The sequence below is a fragment of the Cheilinus undulatus genome, linkage group 5, assembly GCF_018320785.1.
Source record: "Cheilinus undulatus linkage group 5, ASM1832078v1, whole genome shotgun sequence".
Taxonomy (NCBI): domain Eukaryota; kingdom Metazoa; phylum Chordata; class Actinopteri; order Labriformes; family Labridae; genus Cheilinus; species Cheilinus undulatus.
Window position 1 is genome coordinate 41,021,753 of NC_054869.1, and position 17,377 is coordinate 41,039,129.

Sequence of the window (17,377 nt, forward strand, 5' to 3'; positions counted from 1 at the left end):
CTTGAATTCCATCAAAAATCGGTGGGCTAAACTGAAGACCAGGTTTCATGTCAGAAGATCATCAAATCTGGAGGAGCTTGAGAGATCGGCCAAAGAAGAATGGGCTGGGATTCCTCAGAGGTTATGTTGAAAACTACAACAAACGACTGCAGGCTGTTATCCAACAAAAAGGAGACACAGCCTACATGGGGGGGGAGGGTAATTTAGACTCTGGTAGTTTTTGTGAAATAATTTTGTTTCTGTGTGTAAAGATAGAAAAATAAAACAAAGATGTTTGGAAAAGCGGTGTTAAAAAATCCTTGCTGTTTAACAGCACTTGAGAAATCTAAATTGTTCCTCATCTGTGGACTTAAAATCCTCTCCCAAGCATAAAACTTTTGATCACTTGTCAACAGGCTGTAAGTGGAAGCTGAAATGAGTCCACACAAATACGACATAACAGTGAGATTTGTTATTACAAAGTTTAATAATAAGAGATTAATTTATTTAGAAAATAAATTAAAACAGAAATCACATACAGTAAAAAGTGCACTCATAAAAGAATTGTACAAAAAAATCCAAAAAATTAAAAACACACATTATGCAGGTTATTATTTAATCCTTTGGTCATTTTAAGTGCTAAACAGTGCTGCTAAATTTAAGTTGGAAGACAAATCAATTTGTTTTATGACAAATTTTATCATAACATAAAACAACAATTTAGTGGCAATGACTTTCCAAAGCGTTTCTATCTACTAAACCTTAAAATCTTTACATTCTGAAAAGGAGAATCAGTTCAGTGCATGTAGTGAGTGGTTACTATAAGTCTATCTACATTAGGACTGTCTTTTTACATACTCTCTCATCCGTTTGTTGGAAATTAATTTGTGTGCCCATTTTATTTATGCCAGATTTGACACTTAAAAGCTGTTTCTTACAAAAAAATTGTCTGTACCTTGTATAAAAGCTTGAAATTAAGATTTAAAAATGTAAAAAGCAATCAAGCAAGAGCATTTCTCCCTGTATTTGTCCTTTATAAGGTCATCAGAATAAATTACCCCAGCTCTGTGCTGTGGTATTTCTCTCACTGAACTGCCGAAGTAAACATTCTGCATGGTCAAAACAGGAAAGAACCAAACCAGTTCTGTCATATTACACTTTAACTTAGACAACAGTTCCAGATTCATTAAAGACCCGTTCTCTTCAGCTCATAAACTTTGTAGCAGTAGGCTACTTTAATAAAGGACAAGTGTGAATTCAATATGAGAAGCACAGCAATGCCTTTAAACCATATCCCTCTTTAACTCAACCTGTGGTATTTTTTTTACTGGCTGCAAAGCCCTAACATTACATTTTCAATAAATATTGCAGAAACATTTTGGTAAGACTATATTAGTTTTTTCCTCTTTCATTTGTTTATTCAGCATCTCCCTGTGGTTTTCTGTTCACACAGTGACACATATGTGCCATGATTTTTAAATTGGATGAAACATCATCTGTCAGTGTTTTTAGCCACTTCAATGGAGTCTACTAGAATAGACTCTGAGCTCGTGTCCAAAGCAGACTGGCGTCTCCTTGAGTTAGAGCCGCACACCTTCAGCTCAGCTGGAAAGATCTGTCTGAGATCTTTGCGACAAAGACGAACCGGTTCCATTTCTAAACCGGCCCCTCTGTCCTTCCTCCCCTGTGATGATGTCTGTATCTGGTGGTGCTCGGGTGTTTCTGCGTCTTTGTGTACTTGGAGAGCAGCGGACGAGGAGGGGCAGGGGGCCTGCAATGAATAACTCTTCAAATGAGGACTGCTATGTGTCTGCTGGTCTATTTGTTCACTGTGTATCTTTGTGTAGGTTGTCACAATATGTGTCCTTGTCTGTACCTCTTCACTGCGTGTCTGTGGTGTGTTTGCACTTGTATGTGTTTGTCTGTTCTCCTGTGCTGATGTGTGTTCTCCTAGCTGATCAAAAGAGTGTGAGGCATCGCTGTGGAGCTCTCTGAGTTTCTTTTTCAGCTGTCTGCTGGAGCTTTTGTAGAAGAAAAGCTCTTTCTCCAGATGCTGCAGTCTTTCTTGGACAGCCTCTCCTGAAACGGCTTCTAAACATGCAGACAGTAAAAAATAAAATTAATAAAAACATTCAAAGAACAATCTTTTTCATGGAGGAATCCTGCAAGCTAGCTCCACTGACTAATATGTGTCATTCTGTAAAATCACCAGACAAACATCTGCCTAATTGGTGATCTTGTGAACCTGCAAGGTTTCTGGTCCTTTCCTCTGTTCTGTTACTGCCAGCCCTGCCCTGCATCAGTACTGTGCATCATCCACCAGCAGGCTATGACACTGGGGTTTAAACTACTATCATCAATCCTCAAATGTGTGTGTGGTGGGTTGAAGATCAAATAGCCTTGGATTTACTCGTGTATGTTCACTGGAAGAGGAAAAAACTCCCACAGGACTCCGAAGTAAAACTGATAAAACAAATTCCTTTAATCCACAGTTTTGTTAAACAATTAAACTGGATGATTCAAAGTCAAGTTTTCCTAATCAATGAATTATATTATGGTAAAGAAACCATGTGGCTCAGTCCTTGATTGATCCTCAACTCCGTGACATCAGCCTCGCCCTGACACAGCAATTAAGAGCTCACTCTCTCTCTTAAAGATGGTAACCTACCTCACTGCTGAAACAGCAATACCACATGAATTAAATCAAATTACTTTTATCTGACTTTTAACACGTTTTATAACTCAACTTATACAATGAAATCCCAAAATAAAGATTAACTTTCAACCGAAAATTACATTGATTATTTATTTTACTCTAACATGTATGAATGTAACCTGGCCCCTACAGTGTTCATATAAAACAAATCTGCCAGGAGTGAAGAAGTCAGAGCCTTGACTGCTGTTGCAATAAACACAACAAACCATTACAAAAGAGAGTTTTCCACCTGTAATTCAGTTATTTTGCTATTTCTGGCCTAACCTCCTCACCTCTGAGTTTCTGCAGCAGCAGCTGGATATCGCTCTGGTGATCTCGTTGCTGTTGGGTGAGCCTGCGGTCTGCATTCAGGGTTACGCGCTGCATGGCTACCTTCAACTCCTTCACCACCACCTCTTGTTTTTCAGTATGAATCTGTTGCTCTTCACAATGCAAACGCAAACGGTGCTCCATCTCTCGGAGATACACAACCTAGACAGTTTGATAAAGCAGTGTTGGAGACAGAAATTAGTGCTGAGAAACACAGTAAACTGTTTTTTCTTTTCACACCTGCACACATACCTGAGACAAATTAAGGTTAGAGCAAGACATTTGAAGGGAGTTTATTATCTCTCAGAGAGAGGTTCTTACTGTCTATTGAACAGCAGTTTTTGAAGGAGACTACATCATCGAGTGCTATCAGAGGACTGTTCAAGGATCCACAAAATTCTTCAGAGGACTGAGTCCTTTGAAAAGAAAATTTTCAAGGATGCACATATGTATCATCTGCTCACAGGAATTACCCACAATCCAATGTACAGCTTTCCTTCTCTTAAAAAAAAAAAAGAATAGTGAAGGATACCAGTGAAGCCTGGTATCAAAATAAAGCTGGACGGGTAAAAGCAGCTCAATCGAATATAATTATATAATATCATATGATAAATATGATTATATTAGGGCTGTTAACGTTAATGCATTACCATCGTAATTAATCTGATGGTACTTGGTAAAACATGATTAATTGCCCAACACTGTAATGTTCTATGAAGAGGATTTAGGACTTGTTTACAGAGCTTAATGCTGCATTTCTTCTTACCTTGTTGAAATATCTGATAAGTAGATCTAAAGCCTCAGGCTGTGACAGCTCCTTCAGCTTCCTGATGACGCCACAGAGTTGGGCAGGTTCAGTGCTTTGTAACTGATGTGTAGAGGAGTCTGTGACTGACAGCTTCTTCTGCTTTTCCTGGATGAAGCCATTTTTAAACTCCAATGCTGCATCCAGAACTTCAATAGCTTCCTCCAGCTCTAGCAGGGAATGCTCGTCCTACATAAAGACATTCCCAAAAGTAAACAAACACTAATGAATATTATAATGCATCATGAAAAAGGTGGGAAAAAAACATAGTTCACTAAACCCTCTGCATCATATACACACATATAGTGTTCCCTTATTCCTGACCTCAGTAGTGAGCACTCTATTGTCCTTCAGCTGAGTGTCCAGAGTGTCTTTTCGCTTTTTAAGTACTTCTCTTTCTTTCTCCAGTTCCTCTATGGTGACTCCTCCGGTCTGCCTCACACTGCTCCGTTTCATCTCCTCCTCCACAGACTCCAACTGCACCGATATACGGTGCAGATTGTGACTTAGAGCCTAAGGATTAATTTTGATAAAAACATTAAAGACTACAGCCGTAGTAACTCATTCCTCTCATCCAGTCATAAAAAGACAGGATAGAGTATTTTTGATATATTATAACTTCAGTGATATACAAGCCAACCTGACTGGCACGTAGCTTCTTGATCTCTAGCTTGTTTTTCTGTTGAAGACAGGTCTCCTTATGCAGGAGCACCTCCTCTCTCCTCTCCAGCTCCTCCTCCAGCTCCTGCAGCTCTGCTCTTTTCTGAAGGACCTGGTCCTCCTCTTCATCCAGCCAACAGCTGCCATGAAGCTATAGTAAGGACAGACAGTGACAGGTTTGAAGAAGAAGAAGAAGATGAGAGCATCGTGAAAAAGAGAATGAAACACTGTAAAACTGGTTACTCTACAAAAATGACTTTTATAGACTCTATATTAAAGATTTGACCTTTTTCTCCAACTCTTCCAGGTGACTGCTTTTGCCCACAGTTATATCTTCTGCTCTTTGCTCCTACAAAAAGACGGATCATCTTTACTCAAAAGAGTCACTGAGGTTTTTCCAGTCAGGAATCAGAAGCACTGTTACAGTCCCTTTATTATATTTTAAGGATGCTGAATAACTAACCCCTTTCTGGTCCAGCTGTCTGAGGCTGCTCTGAAGCTGTGCTCGCTGCACTCTCATGTGCTGGAGGCTGTGGTACACCTCTGATCGGGCCTTCTGCCTCTGCATTGAGAGTCTGGTCAACACGTCATCTTCTTTGCCATGCCAGTCCACTGCTCTTGCTTCCTCGTCTGACAGACAAAAGCGCATATTTAGAGATTTAAATATTGCTTTGAATCAGAAATATGACAATTAGAGTAGAATTTTTCAAAGTATTTTAATCCTAAAGGTCTGTATTTTCTGTCCTTTCGGCTCATTTCTAATGTCTCATTAAGAATTGGAAACTATGGAGGTGGCTGAGAGATTTACTAGCTGCACTGTATGCTTATTTGAGAACCCAACTAGAGCAGGGGACAAAGACATGTTTAAAATTTATAGTAACACTTGACCATCTCCCCCCAGATCTCATTAGTATTGCAGAAATATTTCAACTAACTTTGACCTTAAATGGCACACTTTTTTCTGATACAAGAACTTTAGGGATACACAATGTTGGATTTTTGCTGATGTTTGATAAGCTGATTTTAGCTGATACTCTTATATGCACACCTTCTTTTATTGTAAAGACAAAACACCAAGTGTCTCTAGTGCAAAAAGAGGCTGAGTCAAGAGGAGCTGAGAGAGGATCAGTCAATATGTATGGCTGATTTATCAGCTGTAAATATCTGCAGAAATGTTTAAATCTGCAGATACTGATATTAAACATTTTAAACTAATATCTGCCGACACTGATATCATGCCAATATTATGGCGCATCCCAATAAAACTTAGCAGCCAAAAACTGTCATTTTTTTAGCTTATACAAACAAATGAAGACAAAAATACATGAATAAGTGATGAAAGTATGTAATTATAATCGCACCAGTCTTGTTCAGTGCATTGATGAGGTCTTCTTTCATGTCGATGCTGACAGTCAGATTGTTGATCCTTCTCTGAGTAGCATTGGTTCTTAATCTCGGCTTCCTCATTCCACTTTGCTTTATGCTCTTTTCTTTGTTTCCTGAGAAGACATTTCACAATACACACAGAAAGGAAACAACTTTCTGTTAATTAAGATCTCCTTGTACTGTTAAAGAAGAGAGACATCATCGTAGATAAGCAATGAAAAACATTAACTTTTGCTGTTTTCACACATTACTCCTGTAAATAGCCTACCACTGAGAGTTGATGATTCACATGCGAGTAAAATTTTCTCTCTGGTGGTGGGAGGCAGGGAAAAAGGTAAGATGAAAAGGAGCTGTGGTAATTCACTTTGCCTTCAGTGCTGTATGTAACTGAATCTATTTACAGTATCGACAAATCAGTGGAAAAGAACACATAAAGAAGCAAAAGAGGTTATGAAGTGGGACTGAATGGGTTCGAAAAAACATTTAGTTGCAATTACTTTGACTTACACTGCAATTTGTGGTATCAAAAAGAGACAATTTCATATGATCATTCTTTTTTTAATTGAAAAACACTGAAGGATTATCACAGGAGAATAATGTGATTTTTTGCAGCATAATATTCAAATTAAATTGGTGTTTGAAATTGTGCTTTGACACACATATTACCTGTGAGAGACTTTGCACTTCCTGTGATTTGAAAATTGCAAAAGGTGATTCCAATAAAATTGGAATAAAATATATGACAAATGACTTGTTTTACATCCCCTTTCCCTATGATTAAGTGAAAATTTTTGCAATTTACACCATCTTTATAATACCCACGTAGTAGCTTTACATGGTTTACAGCTCAAAAAACTCCTCACGTTTCTCACACTGGCATCCTGAAAACCCTTTATTTTAATTTCTGTCTGAAATGCTTTGTTTTCGCTGCTGTCTCTTTAACACCCCACCGCTCCACGGACCTGCTTTCCTCCTATTAGCCGATTTTCCGGAGGCTGGCCGGCGGCAGGACTCAATGTTTTGTGCCTGCCCCTCCAATGTGGCTATGTTGTTATGCTAGTGGTTGAAAACTTTGAATGAACCGGTCCGACTGAGTAAATGTGGCGAATTTTGATATACGTCCATACGTGTTAGACCCAGAGTCTGATCCTGATAGTTTGGAGAGTGAGGGGGATGGAAACCAGCAGCAGTGAAGGACAGAGCAGGACGTATCTGTTTGGTAAGTGTTTAATTAATGTGTTTCAGTGGCTAAATGGCTAAGAGGCCTTGTGGGGGCAGTCTGTTCCGCTTTGCCGGCAGCACGGACGAACCAGTCAGGAGATAATATTGCGATGACCTCATCAGTTCACTCCATTGAAATCTCGTCTCGGGAGAATCTGGGAGAGATTTTCAATGAACCGTTTTCATCAGTTCACATGCTAATTCCAAGATTACTGCCACATACGTTTATCTTGCAGTTTGAAAATTTGCATACGTGGAGTATGGACACCCAACATTGTGACTTTATATTTATGTTTTAAAAATCGAAAAAGTATAATACCCCCTCTTTAGGAACCACTGCTCTAGACCCTTCTCTCACTTTCAAAAAACACAATACCAAGATCACCAAAACAATCAAATTCAACTATCTAACTGCAGACAGATCAGGTCCTCCCTGACATTAATTGCAGCCAGAATGTTTCTGTATGCTATGATTTTCTCCAATAGCTGGTGTCATCACACTCAAACCCATAGAATCACTGTACAAGAAGGCCTTAAAAATGTCCACAGAAAACCATTATTGCATCAACATTGTAGAATTCTTACGAAATACAATCTTTTAAGTTTTGACAGTTTTGAAAGTTTTAATATGCTTGCTCTGTATACAAGATACTACATGGACTTTCCTCACCTCTATTCAGTGAATACATTAAGCTGAAAGCTAAAAGTGGCACACCCACCGGGACCACTGGCAGAAGTGACTGTGAGACTGTGAGAAGTGAGTTGCCGTTCAGAACATTTGGACAGACTGCGCAGTCAGTTAGGGGCAGTAATGTCTGGAACAATAAACCAACTGCAACTCAGGAATGTCCACACACACCACCTTAAAAACCCTTCACAAAAATGGGCTCAAATCAAATCAAACCTGCACTCACTGTTAGGCGGATCTGCTGCAGCATGTGCGTACATGTAAGTATGTGTGATCATGCTGTACCAATGCAACTTTTACATGTATTTGTGACTATTGCTTTGTCTGTATGCATGATTCTATTGTTGCACACAAGTGTGGGGCATATGTCAGTGTTCCTTTTATGTAACATTTCCTCATTGTCTTGCCCCCCCTCAAGGCAGCAGGAGTGGGAAGAGTCAGTTAGAATGTTTTATTTACTCTTTTTTCATCTGCTATAACTACTGTAAGCTCCTTCTTTTGTATAACTTGTGGTAATTGGCCTGTGTCTGCAACACACACATTGAAAATTACTCCTTGCACTTAAAATAGCATTTTACAACATGCACTTTACTCAGCAGTTTGCATTAATGTTGTTGTGTTTGCACACAGTAAGTATTGTTGTGCCAGCCAAATTAGTAGTTTCTAACTCCAACATATTTACGTTTGTCTTTCATGCTTGTGTTCGTTAATGTGCTCTGTCCCTTTTAAATGAATAAATAAAATAAAAATGGAGTGTGTACCTTGGGCTCGCTGAGGCTGTTGCACACATGGGCTTTCATTGGAGGTTTGATCTGTCCCAGTGTTCTTCTCTTTCAGAGTTGACTTCTTCTGCCTGCTGCTGCATGTTTGGTTTAACGGATTTCTGGAATATAGTCACAATATCATAAGCCGGGTCATTTTAAACTTATAGGTGGCAACATTATCAAATAGAATTTAAACTGAAAGAACACATTTCAATCATTGCATATCAGTAGCTATTATAGATTGTTTTTACCATTTAAATAAATGTGTGTCTAATCTACATCTGTTAGTGCCCATCTTTTTGCATTTATGTATTTCCCTCTTAAATCATCTGGTCTGTATTAAACAACTAATCAGGATTATTTTCCACTAGAGCAGAACAATATACAATTTTACAGCTGGAATGGCAATGTGCACATGTGCAATACGTGGGACATGTGTTGTCTGTCATGTGATCTGAAGCACTTCATACTGCCACTTTTGTGATGTTTGGTCAGAGGACCTCAGGGCTTACACAGACACTCACCTAAATCTCATTCCACCCTCTGATATGTCCCCCTCCTCCTCCTGGTGCTGTTCTCGGTCCCTGTCCTTCCTCTCTGCCTGCTGTTTTATGAACGGACAGTACACCTCATCCTTTTCCTCAATCTCAGCAAGCAGGAGGTGACCTCGCATCTTGAAGGCTGCTAACACCCTCTCCAGGGAATAAGCTGGAGGACTGGAGTGAATCTACAAATACACAAATGTTAGGATGGGAACATGCACAACCATTAGACAGAGAGATAGATGTTCCATATATGGCTACATGAAGCAACATTGCTTGGTCCCTTTTTAAAACGCTTTTACTGTTTAAGTCAAAGGGAAAAGTTCAGCAGGTACAACTAAAACACATTACACTCACAAACACACAAAACAATGCAGTTGCCTACCCTCCTGGGGGTCCCGTGCGCCCAGCTGTGTCCGATCAGAGGGACACTATGGGGTCTCCTCCCCATATTCCCAGAGGCTCCTGGGACTCCTGGACTCCTAAAGGCCATCAGGTCATTGCGGAGCCGATCGATCAGAATCTGCTGGTCCACGAGTTGTTCAGTCTGAAGAAATACACAACCCATGAAATGCCAGCATTGATGTTATTACAGTGAGGTAAAGTTTTTACATTTAACTTGCAGAAAAATTAAAACTATAAGGGAGTCTGGATATTTTTGGATACGGGGCTCTTCTTCTCACCTGTATTCGAGAGCGTTCCTTCTCCTCCTCTAGGGCCTGAAGTTGAGATTTGTTCTCTTTAAGAAGTTTCTCTACTTCTTTTTGGACTTGTCTTAATTCTGCATCTTTCTGCTTCAACAGCTGTTCCTCTATGGTGAGAGCCTCCTAAAAAACAGAGAAAAAGACAATAGACTCAAAATGATCAGATCAGCAGTATACCTTTTATTCTTGTGTTTTGGTGACTGATATTTTCTTCTCCTTTTTATCATAAAGTACATAACAGAGGAGACTTTAATACAAGGAAAAACTGATCATGTTGACGATTATTTAATTTATGGCTATGCTTCTCAATAATATTCCCTTTAAAAAAGGGAGGTTATGAGTCTTTTTTTTTCAGTTAGGGAGACAGTGCTTGCTTCTGTGTCTTAACTTAATAATAATCCTGCTGTTTCAAATGATTATAGAAGCATGTAAACACCTTTATCTGACACATTTATTTGCACGTTGTGCTTAACATCCCTGTGTTGCTTCTAAAGAGGAGCAGAGAATGCAATGTTGATGACATGCAGCAACACGTGTGTCACATTCAAAGAAATGCTTTAGTTTGTATATGGTCAGTGTATTTGACGGAATTTCATTTTGAAATTAAAAAATCTAAATCAAGAAACAAACCGCTTTCCAATTACCCTTTAAAAACAGCAACGTAAAACACAAAAAAAACATGCCTTAGAGCCTTTCAGTCAGTTGGATATTAAAAGGAGAATCAAAACACAATTTTCCATCTCAATGTTTTTTTTTGTTTTGTTTTCCATTTTCCCTTTTTTTCTGTTTCATTTGTCTTGATGTAAGGAGGAACCAGACTAAACCCGGCCATGAAACTGCTTGTCAGTTAACTGTCCAAATACTTTAAGCCCCTGATAACGGAGGGTCATAAAACAGAAACGGGCACTTTTCTGTTCCTACCCTCCATTGGAAAAAAACTTTATGAATACAGTTTTTGTTTTTCAAATAAACAATTATACTCTTGAGTGATGAATTCTTTAATATTTTTACTTTGTCTAGTCACATGATTCCAAGCACCACACCAGTGCTATCCCTGCAATAATGTATAAAGGGTGAGGGCAGTATAATGAGGTCAAAATAGGTTTTTATGCCATTAAAAAAAAACAATAGTTTATACATGGCCATCATCTATACAGCTTTATCTGAAAAAAAAAATTCAAGTAAAAGTTTTTTTTTTTTTTTTCAGAAAGCGCTGGATTAATGGCAGTTAGCTCTAGTTATTTCAACCATTAGCCTGTTTAGAGACAAGAGGCACCACTGTAACAAACACTGGGTTAAAAGTGCTTCAATCATTGATTTGTTAAATAGAGTAAAAACATCATATCTGCGACAACTCAAAGCCCCTGTAAAGTGATTTTAAAATATATTTATTCTAGGTTTTTGGTATGACAGGCAGCTGTGTCATGAACCCCCAGTCATGAAAAACATCTCTACGTTTAAAAGAAGTAAACTTCAAAATCATGAATAATAAGGTGGTAAAATCTGCTCTAGGATGGTGTGGGCATGTTGGTTAAATGAGCTGAAGCCGCACCCACTCATGAGAAAGATGATTCTCTGATATTTAAAAAAAAAATACTACAGTGCACCAGCCTGGCTCTGTGCCAGAGCAGAGAGACAAAAGTTGGGGATTTAAAATTACTGTTTTCTGGTACAAAATGTCTCTGTTATGAGATGTTAAATGACCCGTAGGCCACCATGGCAACTATGTGAAATTTACGTCACAATGAATAAAAACACATGTAGCTGGCTGTTAACTTTCAATGAAGACAGTGACATGGGCTAATAAGAGACTGTACTGAGATGAACTGCTCTGTGATTTTATATCATTGTCGTGTAAGGGGGGCGGGGCAATTCCTCATCAAGACCGGTGATGTCATGGGCTCCTATATTAGCCTTGCTGAAATATAACCAAGCCAGGGAGGAGGTGAATGGTCTAATGGTATGAATCCAAAATTCATTCATACATAGATCACAGCATTTTCATGTTTACAGAAACCTTATTCCAACACATCTAGTTTGTTAAGACAAAGCTTGGATTTCACGTTAGGTTTTGTTTTGAAGCTGTGTATTGCTACGTTTCCTCTTGGCCAGGTCTCCCATAAAAAAGAGACCACTTATCTTAAGCCTGACTAAATAAAGGTTAAATAATGGTTTAAAACAGATTCTGTTATGGTGACACTAACACAAACAAACAACACAGTTTTTACTTTTAAAACTATTTTTTTAATACCTTGCATTTACCGAGTTCCTTGTGGAGTGTGTTAACAAGAACATTTTGGGGCTGGCCATCACCTCCTTCTGAACAATCAACTTCATATGACAGATTGGCAGCTGTCAGTCTGTCCAGCCATTCCTGTATCTTCGGCTTGAATGAATGGCTGGAACCGGTCATCTCTACAAACAAGGCTGCAGCTTCCTGAGCTAGGAGGCGGTACTGTGTTACTACCTCCTCCAGCTTCTCCTGACCTGGTCTTCCATTTTTCCTTGCCCTCCTAAGATCTCTCTTTTTGTCCCTCAGCTCCTGTCTTGGGGTCAGAGCTTCTGACTCAGTCTGACTCAGCCGAGCTTTACAGCGGTCCAAGCAGGTCTTGTACGTATATATCCTTCCAGGATGGGTATTAATTTCACGAGCCATTGAAGCATACCGTAGGACACTCTCGGTCTCAGCTTCACTGTGATTGGAAGGGCTTACGCAAGCCATCATTAGAGTGTGTGCATTACCTCCCAGTGAGTCACGGAGAAGACGGGTGATCTTGGAGGCACGGAATGGTATAAATGTGTTGGGTTTTCGGGTAGATTCAGAGAGGGCACGGATGACTTTGCCCAGCATGAGCAGGTCTTTGTTGATAAAACAAGACTCTTTGAGTTGAACCCCCATGTTTCCAGTTTTCTCAGCACGCTCTGAACCTGCCAGGTCAACCAGACAGAGCTTGGAGAAGCAGTCAGAATTATTGAGAGAGAAACTCTGGTGAAGCTGGAAGGTGAAGATGGTGTGAGAGCGACTGGAGTGCTCATTCATTCCTGTGGTGGCAGTGTGGCGCAGGGCGTTGCCCATCTCTAGGGCATCAAGTACCTCTTCTGCTGATGTGACATTGATTGCTTTAGAACCAACCACAACTAAAAGCACAAACAAAAGATGCAGTGATCAGATTTAATCTATACTTTAAGACTAAGTTGAAGCACTGTTTTCTCAAGTGATCAAAAATCAATCATACAGCGTCAACACAGGAAAGTCAAAGGCCAAATATTAAGTTTGTATGGATCTGATAGCAATTTGATTTACAACAAATAGAAATGTCCCTACAGTGGGCAAATAAGAGTGTTTTTAATCAAATTATTTTTGTCTTTTCCTTAAGCAAGACGCTTTGCATAAAGTGCTGAGGAGATTAAATGAGGATAAATCCACACCTCTCATGACTGAGGTAAAAGCACTTTTAAAGATCACACATATTGACAGAAACGTTGGTACCCTTCCATTAAAGAAAGAAAAAAATGCTATCATCACTGAAATAACTTTAAACTGAAAATTAAAATATAGATAAACATTTAATGAAAAATAACAACTGAAAATCAGGTATTCCTTCTTATCGGGTTAAACAGAATCATTAAAAAAAACAAACTAATGAAACTGGCCTGGATAAAACGGATGGTATTCTTACTTTAATATTTTGCTGCACAACCATTTGAGGCAATCAAGCAATTTCTGTAACTCTAGACTCCTGCACCTGTCGACAGGTATTTTGACCCACTCCTCATAAACAAACTGCTCCACCTGTCTTGCGTTTAAAGAGTGCCTTCTTCAGACTGCATGTTTCACCTCCTTCAACAGTTATTCAACAGGAATTGGGCTATGGCTCGTAGATGGCCACTTCAGAATAGTCCGATTTTTTGTTCTTAGCCATTCTCGGTTGTTTTTAGCTCTGTGTTTCGGTCATTATCCTGTTGGAGGACCCATGACCTGTGACTGAGTACATACTGCTCCAGAATGCCTTGATAGTATTGAGATTTCACTGTACCCTGTCTCTTCAATTTGGCATCAGCTTTCTTCTTGCTGCCATGTCCAGAGGTTGGCGACAGTCCCATGGACCTTAAACTTCTGAATAATATGGGCAACTGTACATGTGGTCCATGTTCAGTGTGGTGCACATCATGATACCAAACACCAAGGGGACTCCTTTTCACTCTTTAAATAGGCAGACTGACTGATTACAAGTTTGAAGACACCTGCGATGCTATTTATAGGACACACCTTAGTTTAACATGTCCCGATGGGTAAATCATTTTCAGTCATTTTTAGGGGTAACATCAACTTTGTCCAGGCCAGTTTAATTAGTTTTTAAAAAATGATTCTGTTGAATCACAATTCAAAAGCAATGTCTGATTTTCACGAGTTAATTTTCAGGGTATTTCTATTAATTATTACTTTTGTCAGTCTTAAGTTATTTCAGTGATCATTGTGGAATTTTCTTTTTTCAAATGGAAGGGTACCAACAATTCTGTCCACGTGTACAACTCTTTCTGGGGTAAACCCATACGCTAATTCAATTAAATGTAATCCATGTGAAAAAAATAATTATTGACATTTTCTTGCCACAAGAAATGCATTTCTAAATACCGGTGTTTCCCTTCTCGTCCTGTCTGATATGCAGCGTTTTGTCCATGTTGAGCTCTTCTAGCAGGTCTCGCAGTTCGTCCTTGTGCAACTCAATGTATGACACTTGTACTGCTGCCCCAACACCATCACTGCTTGCTCTCTTCTGCTCCAGCAACAAAAAAATGTCATGGGCCACATGTTCAATGATTCCTCCCTGCTCACCTAAGAGAGATTAGAAAGTAGGAGATCAGGACAGCCAGCTTGCAAAACCAAAAGGGGAAACACATTATTGATCAACGTGAAATATCATTGGAAGAACAGCAAATCTCTTGTTTGTTTTGGCCATGGGATTGACTTTTTCAAGCCCAACATAGACCTATGCTTTTGGCTATGAAAACTCCTGATTTAAGCCTGAAGTGACTTTAAAAATCCAAACACATCCATACCCACTTTGACAGAAAGCAGTGAGAGCAAACTGGGGTCAACAGTCTTGCCCAAGAACATATCTAGATGTTTAATTTGTGGGGGCCAGAATTAAGTACTTGACTGCGTTTGGGGATCTCTTTTTCTGAGCGCTTATCCTGAAGTAGGGCACAAGTACCGTTATCTTGGGCTAACTTTTCAAAAAAGTAGTTTGGTAAACTACAACCCCAAATCTAAAAAGATTTGGGCAATGTGTAAAATACATAAAATGATATGCAAAAATCATAAACACATGTTTCTTTCACAACAAAACATTAACAACATATCAGATGTTGAAACTGAGATATTTTACAATTTCATGAATAATATGAACTCATTTTGCTTTAATAATACCTGTCTGTGTATTGTAGTACCAAACAACAGAATAATAACTCATCCTACTGGACATTTTCCCTGTGTCTAAACTCACAGGTGTGCTGTGTAAACCTACCCCCGTATCCTCCTAACAAAGTGTACGTCTTCCCTGACCCTGTTTGTCCAAAACAGAAGACGGTGGCGTTGAAACCCTCCACCAGGTTCTCCACCAGCGGCCGAACGCAGGACTTGTACACATCCTCCTGACTGGCTGTCGGTCCAAAAGTGTGGTCGAATGTGAAAACTTTGTTAAGGCCGACTACCACCTGTGAGGTGTCCTTGTCCTCCCGGATACACTCCCTGTGGTGGCGGAGGATTTCTGTACGCAGCAGAGGACGGACACGCACCGCCACCCGGACACACTCCTCTCCCATGACGGTGAAGTATGCTAGGAATTAGGAATAAACGTTTACGGTCTGCATCTCAAACTCTAAGGAAAACTTTGTTTACACTTTCAAACTTGGCTGGTACAAAAAATACACGACTAGTTATCTACAATTTACATTAACAATCCTTCAAAAGTTATTGGTTGGGTTAAAATATGATATCGCCGTCGCTTAAATGTCAGTACCTGTCGTTTTGTTCACTGCCGTTTGTTGTCATTCATCTGTTGCCCGGGAAACCGCCGCCGTTGTGCCGCAGCGGTCGAAGAAAGCGCGAGGAGTTTCAAGAGAATCCTCAGAGAGAGGAACGAGGGGTACGAAGCTGCGACAGCGCCCCCTTCTGCTGTATGGCAATCTCGCTAATACCATCAAATACCATGGATGTCCATCTATGCCACTTGAAAAAACACAAAGAGAAAGTTGAGTAATTATTCAAAAAAAATCTTAGATAAAAATTCTGGGGAATAAATCAGAATCATGAGGAGGAAGTCCTCAGACAGAATTTTTTTTTTAGATAAAAATAAACAATGACATAAAAAGGCCAAATTCTGAGATTAAAGTCATAATTTGGGATGGAAAGGCAAAATGATATGATTAAAGGCAAAATTATAAGAGTAAATCATAGTTATGAGATGAAAATTGTCAAAATGTCAAAATGATTACTTTTCATCTCATGATTTAAACATAATTATGAATAACTTTTTAATAGTTTCAACTTTTTCCTCTTAATTTTCAAATTCATCTCATGATTAGGACTTTGTTTTTCATAATTCTGTCTTTTAACTCACTTTCACTTTTTATCTCAGTATTTGGCATTTTTTACAAATTATTCTGCCTTTTTATGTCATTAACATGTCTTCTAAGTATCATAACTTTGACTTTCTATCATAATCATAACATGCTATCACATAATTTTGACTTTTTATGTCATTATTTTGACTATCTCATAATTTTGACTTTTTAATCGCATAGCTTTATATCATGCTATTTTGAATTTGATCCCATGTCAACATTTCATCTAAAAATTTAAATTATATTTTTTAAAAATAATTACCTAACTTTAATGTTTTTTTTCTTTTTAAGGGGTGGAAATGGGCTTGCTTACAAAACACAAAGCTGACTTTCCAATGAATAAAAAGTAAACAAAAGTATTGCTGGGGGTCAAGTAGCCTTCAATTATTAAATGTAGCAGATTAATATAAATATAAATATAAATATAATATGAAATGTATCAATCTTTTTTTTCAATTAATCTCTCATATTTTTCAGATATAATCTGTATATTTATATGTTTTTTCTTTTGAAAAAGTAAAGATTTTTTTTCTGACATATATGCTGTTCACTAAAGGACCTAAGAACTTCACCTCCTTTTCCTACAAGCTAAATCTTTCTTAACTCAAAATTAACTTGGTTTAGTCTGATCATCTTATTTCAGTCAACTGTCCTACGAGGAAAGTTTGTCTGAGGCATAAAATCTGTAATGTAGCCCACATGGAGGAGGCTGTTGCTCCTTTTGAGTTTTTCTCATTCCTCTTCAACTCATAGAAAGTCTGAGCTTAAGCTCTGAGCTTTTTCTGAACTTTAAAGTATTATAAATGTACTTTTCCAACATTATAGATAATGTAGCAACTAACCTGCTACTCTAAGCTACCAAATAATCATTTTTATGTCTCTGCTCTGCTTCTCCCTCAGTCAGTCCACTCAAGCCATTCTTGTGGACACAATATCTCAGGAAGCTTTGACAGATATATCAACTTTACGAGTCTCT

General features: G+C 38.7%; 1 protein-coding gene across 1 annotated transcript; it reads right to left on the minus strand.

Moving 5' to 3' along the window:
* Positions 1–598: 598 nt before the first annotated feature.
* LOC121509414 (kinesin-like protein KIF27) lies at positions 599–15,850 on the minus strand. Its single transcript, XM_041786775.1, has 16 exons — positions 15,798–15,850; positions 15,303–15,614; positions 14,411–14,611; positions 12,026–12,912; positions 9,754–9,897; positions 9,456–9,617; positions 9,053–9,255; positions 8,526–8,647; positions 5,831–5,968; positions 4,933–5,099; positions 4,756–4,818; positions 4,450–4,620; positions 4,134–4,322; positions 3,771–3,998; positions 2,968–3,166; positions 599–2,070 (listed from the first exon to the last, which is right to left on the minus strand). The coding sequence occupies exons 2-16, from the start codon at positions 15,598–15,600 to the stop codon at positions 1,472–1,474; spliced, it is 3,771 nt and encodes a 1,256-aa protein (XP_041642709.1). The 5' UTR covers positions 15,601–15,614; positions 15,798–15,850; the 3' UTR covers positions 599–1,471.
* Positions 15,851–17,377: the final 1,527 nt, after the last annotated feature.

Excerpts from the sequence above, each read along its gene's own strand:
- LOC121509414 (XM_041786775.1), bottom strand. The coding sequence starts at position 15,600 with ATGGGAGAGGAGTGTGTCCGGGTGGCGGTGCGTGTCCGTCCTCTGCTG. Across the intron at positions 9,898-12,025 it reads AGGAACTCGGTAAATGCAAG|GAGGCTCTCACCATAGAGGA; the intron begins GTATTAAAAAAA and ends TCTGTTTTTTAG. Across the intron at positions 4,621-4,755 it reads TGGAAGAGTTGGAGAAAAAG|CTTCATGGCAGCTGTTGGCT; the intron begins GTCAAATCTTTA and ends TCCTTACTATAG.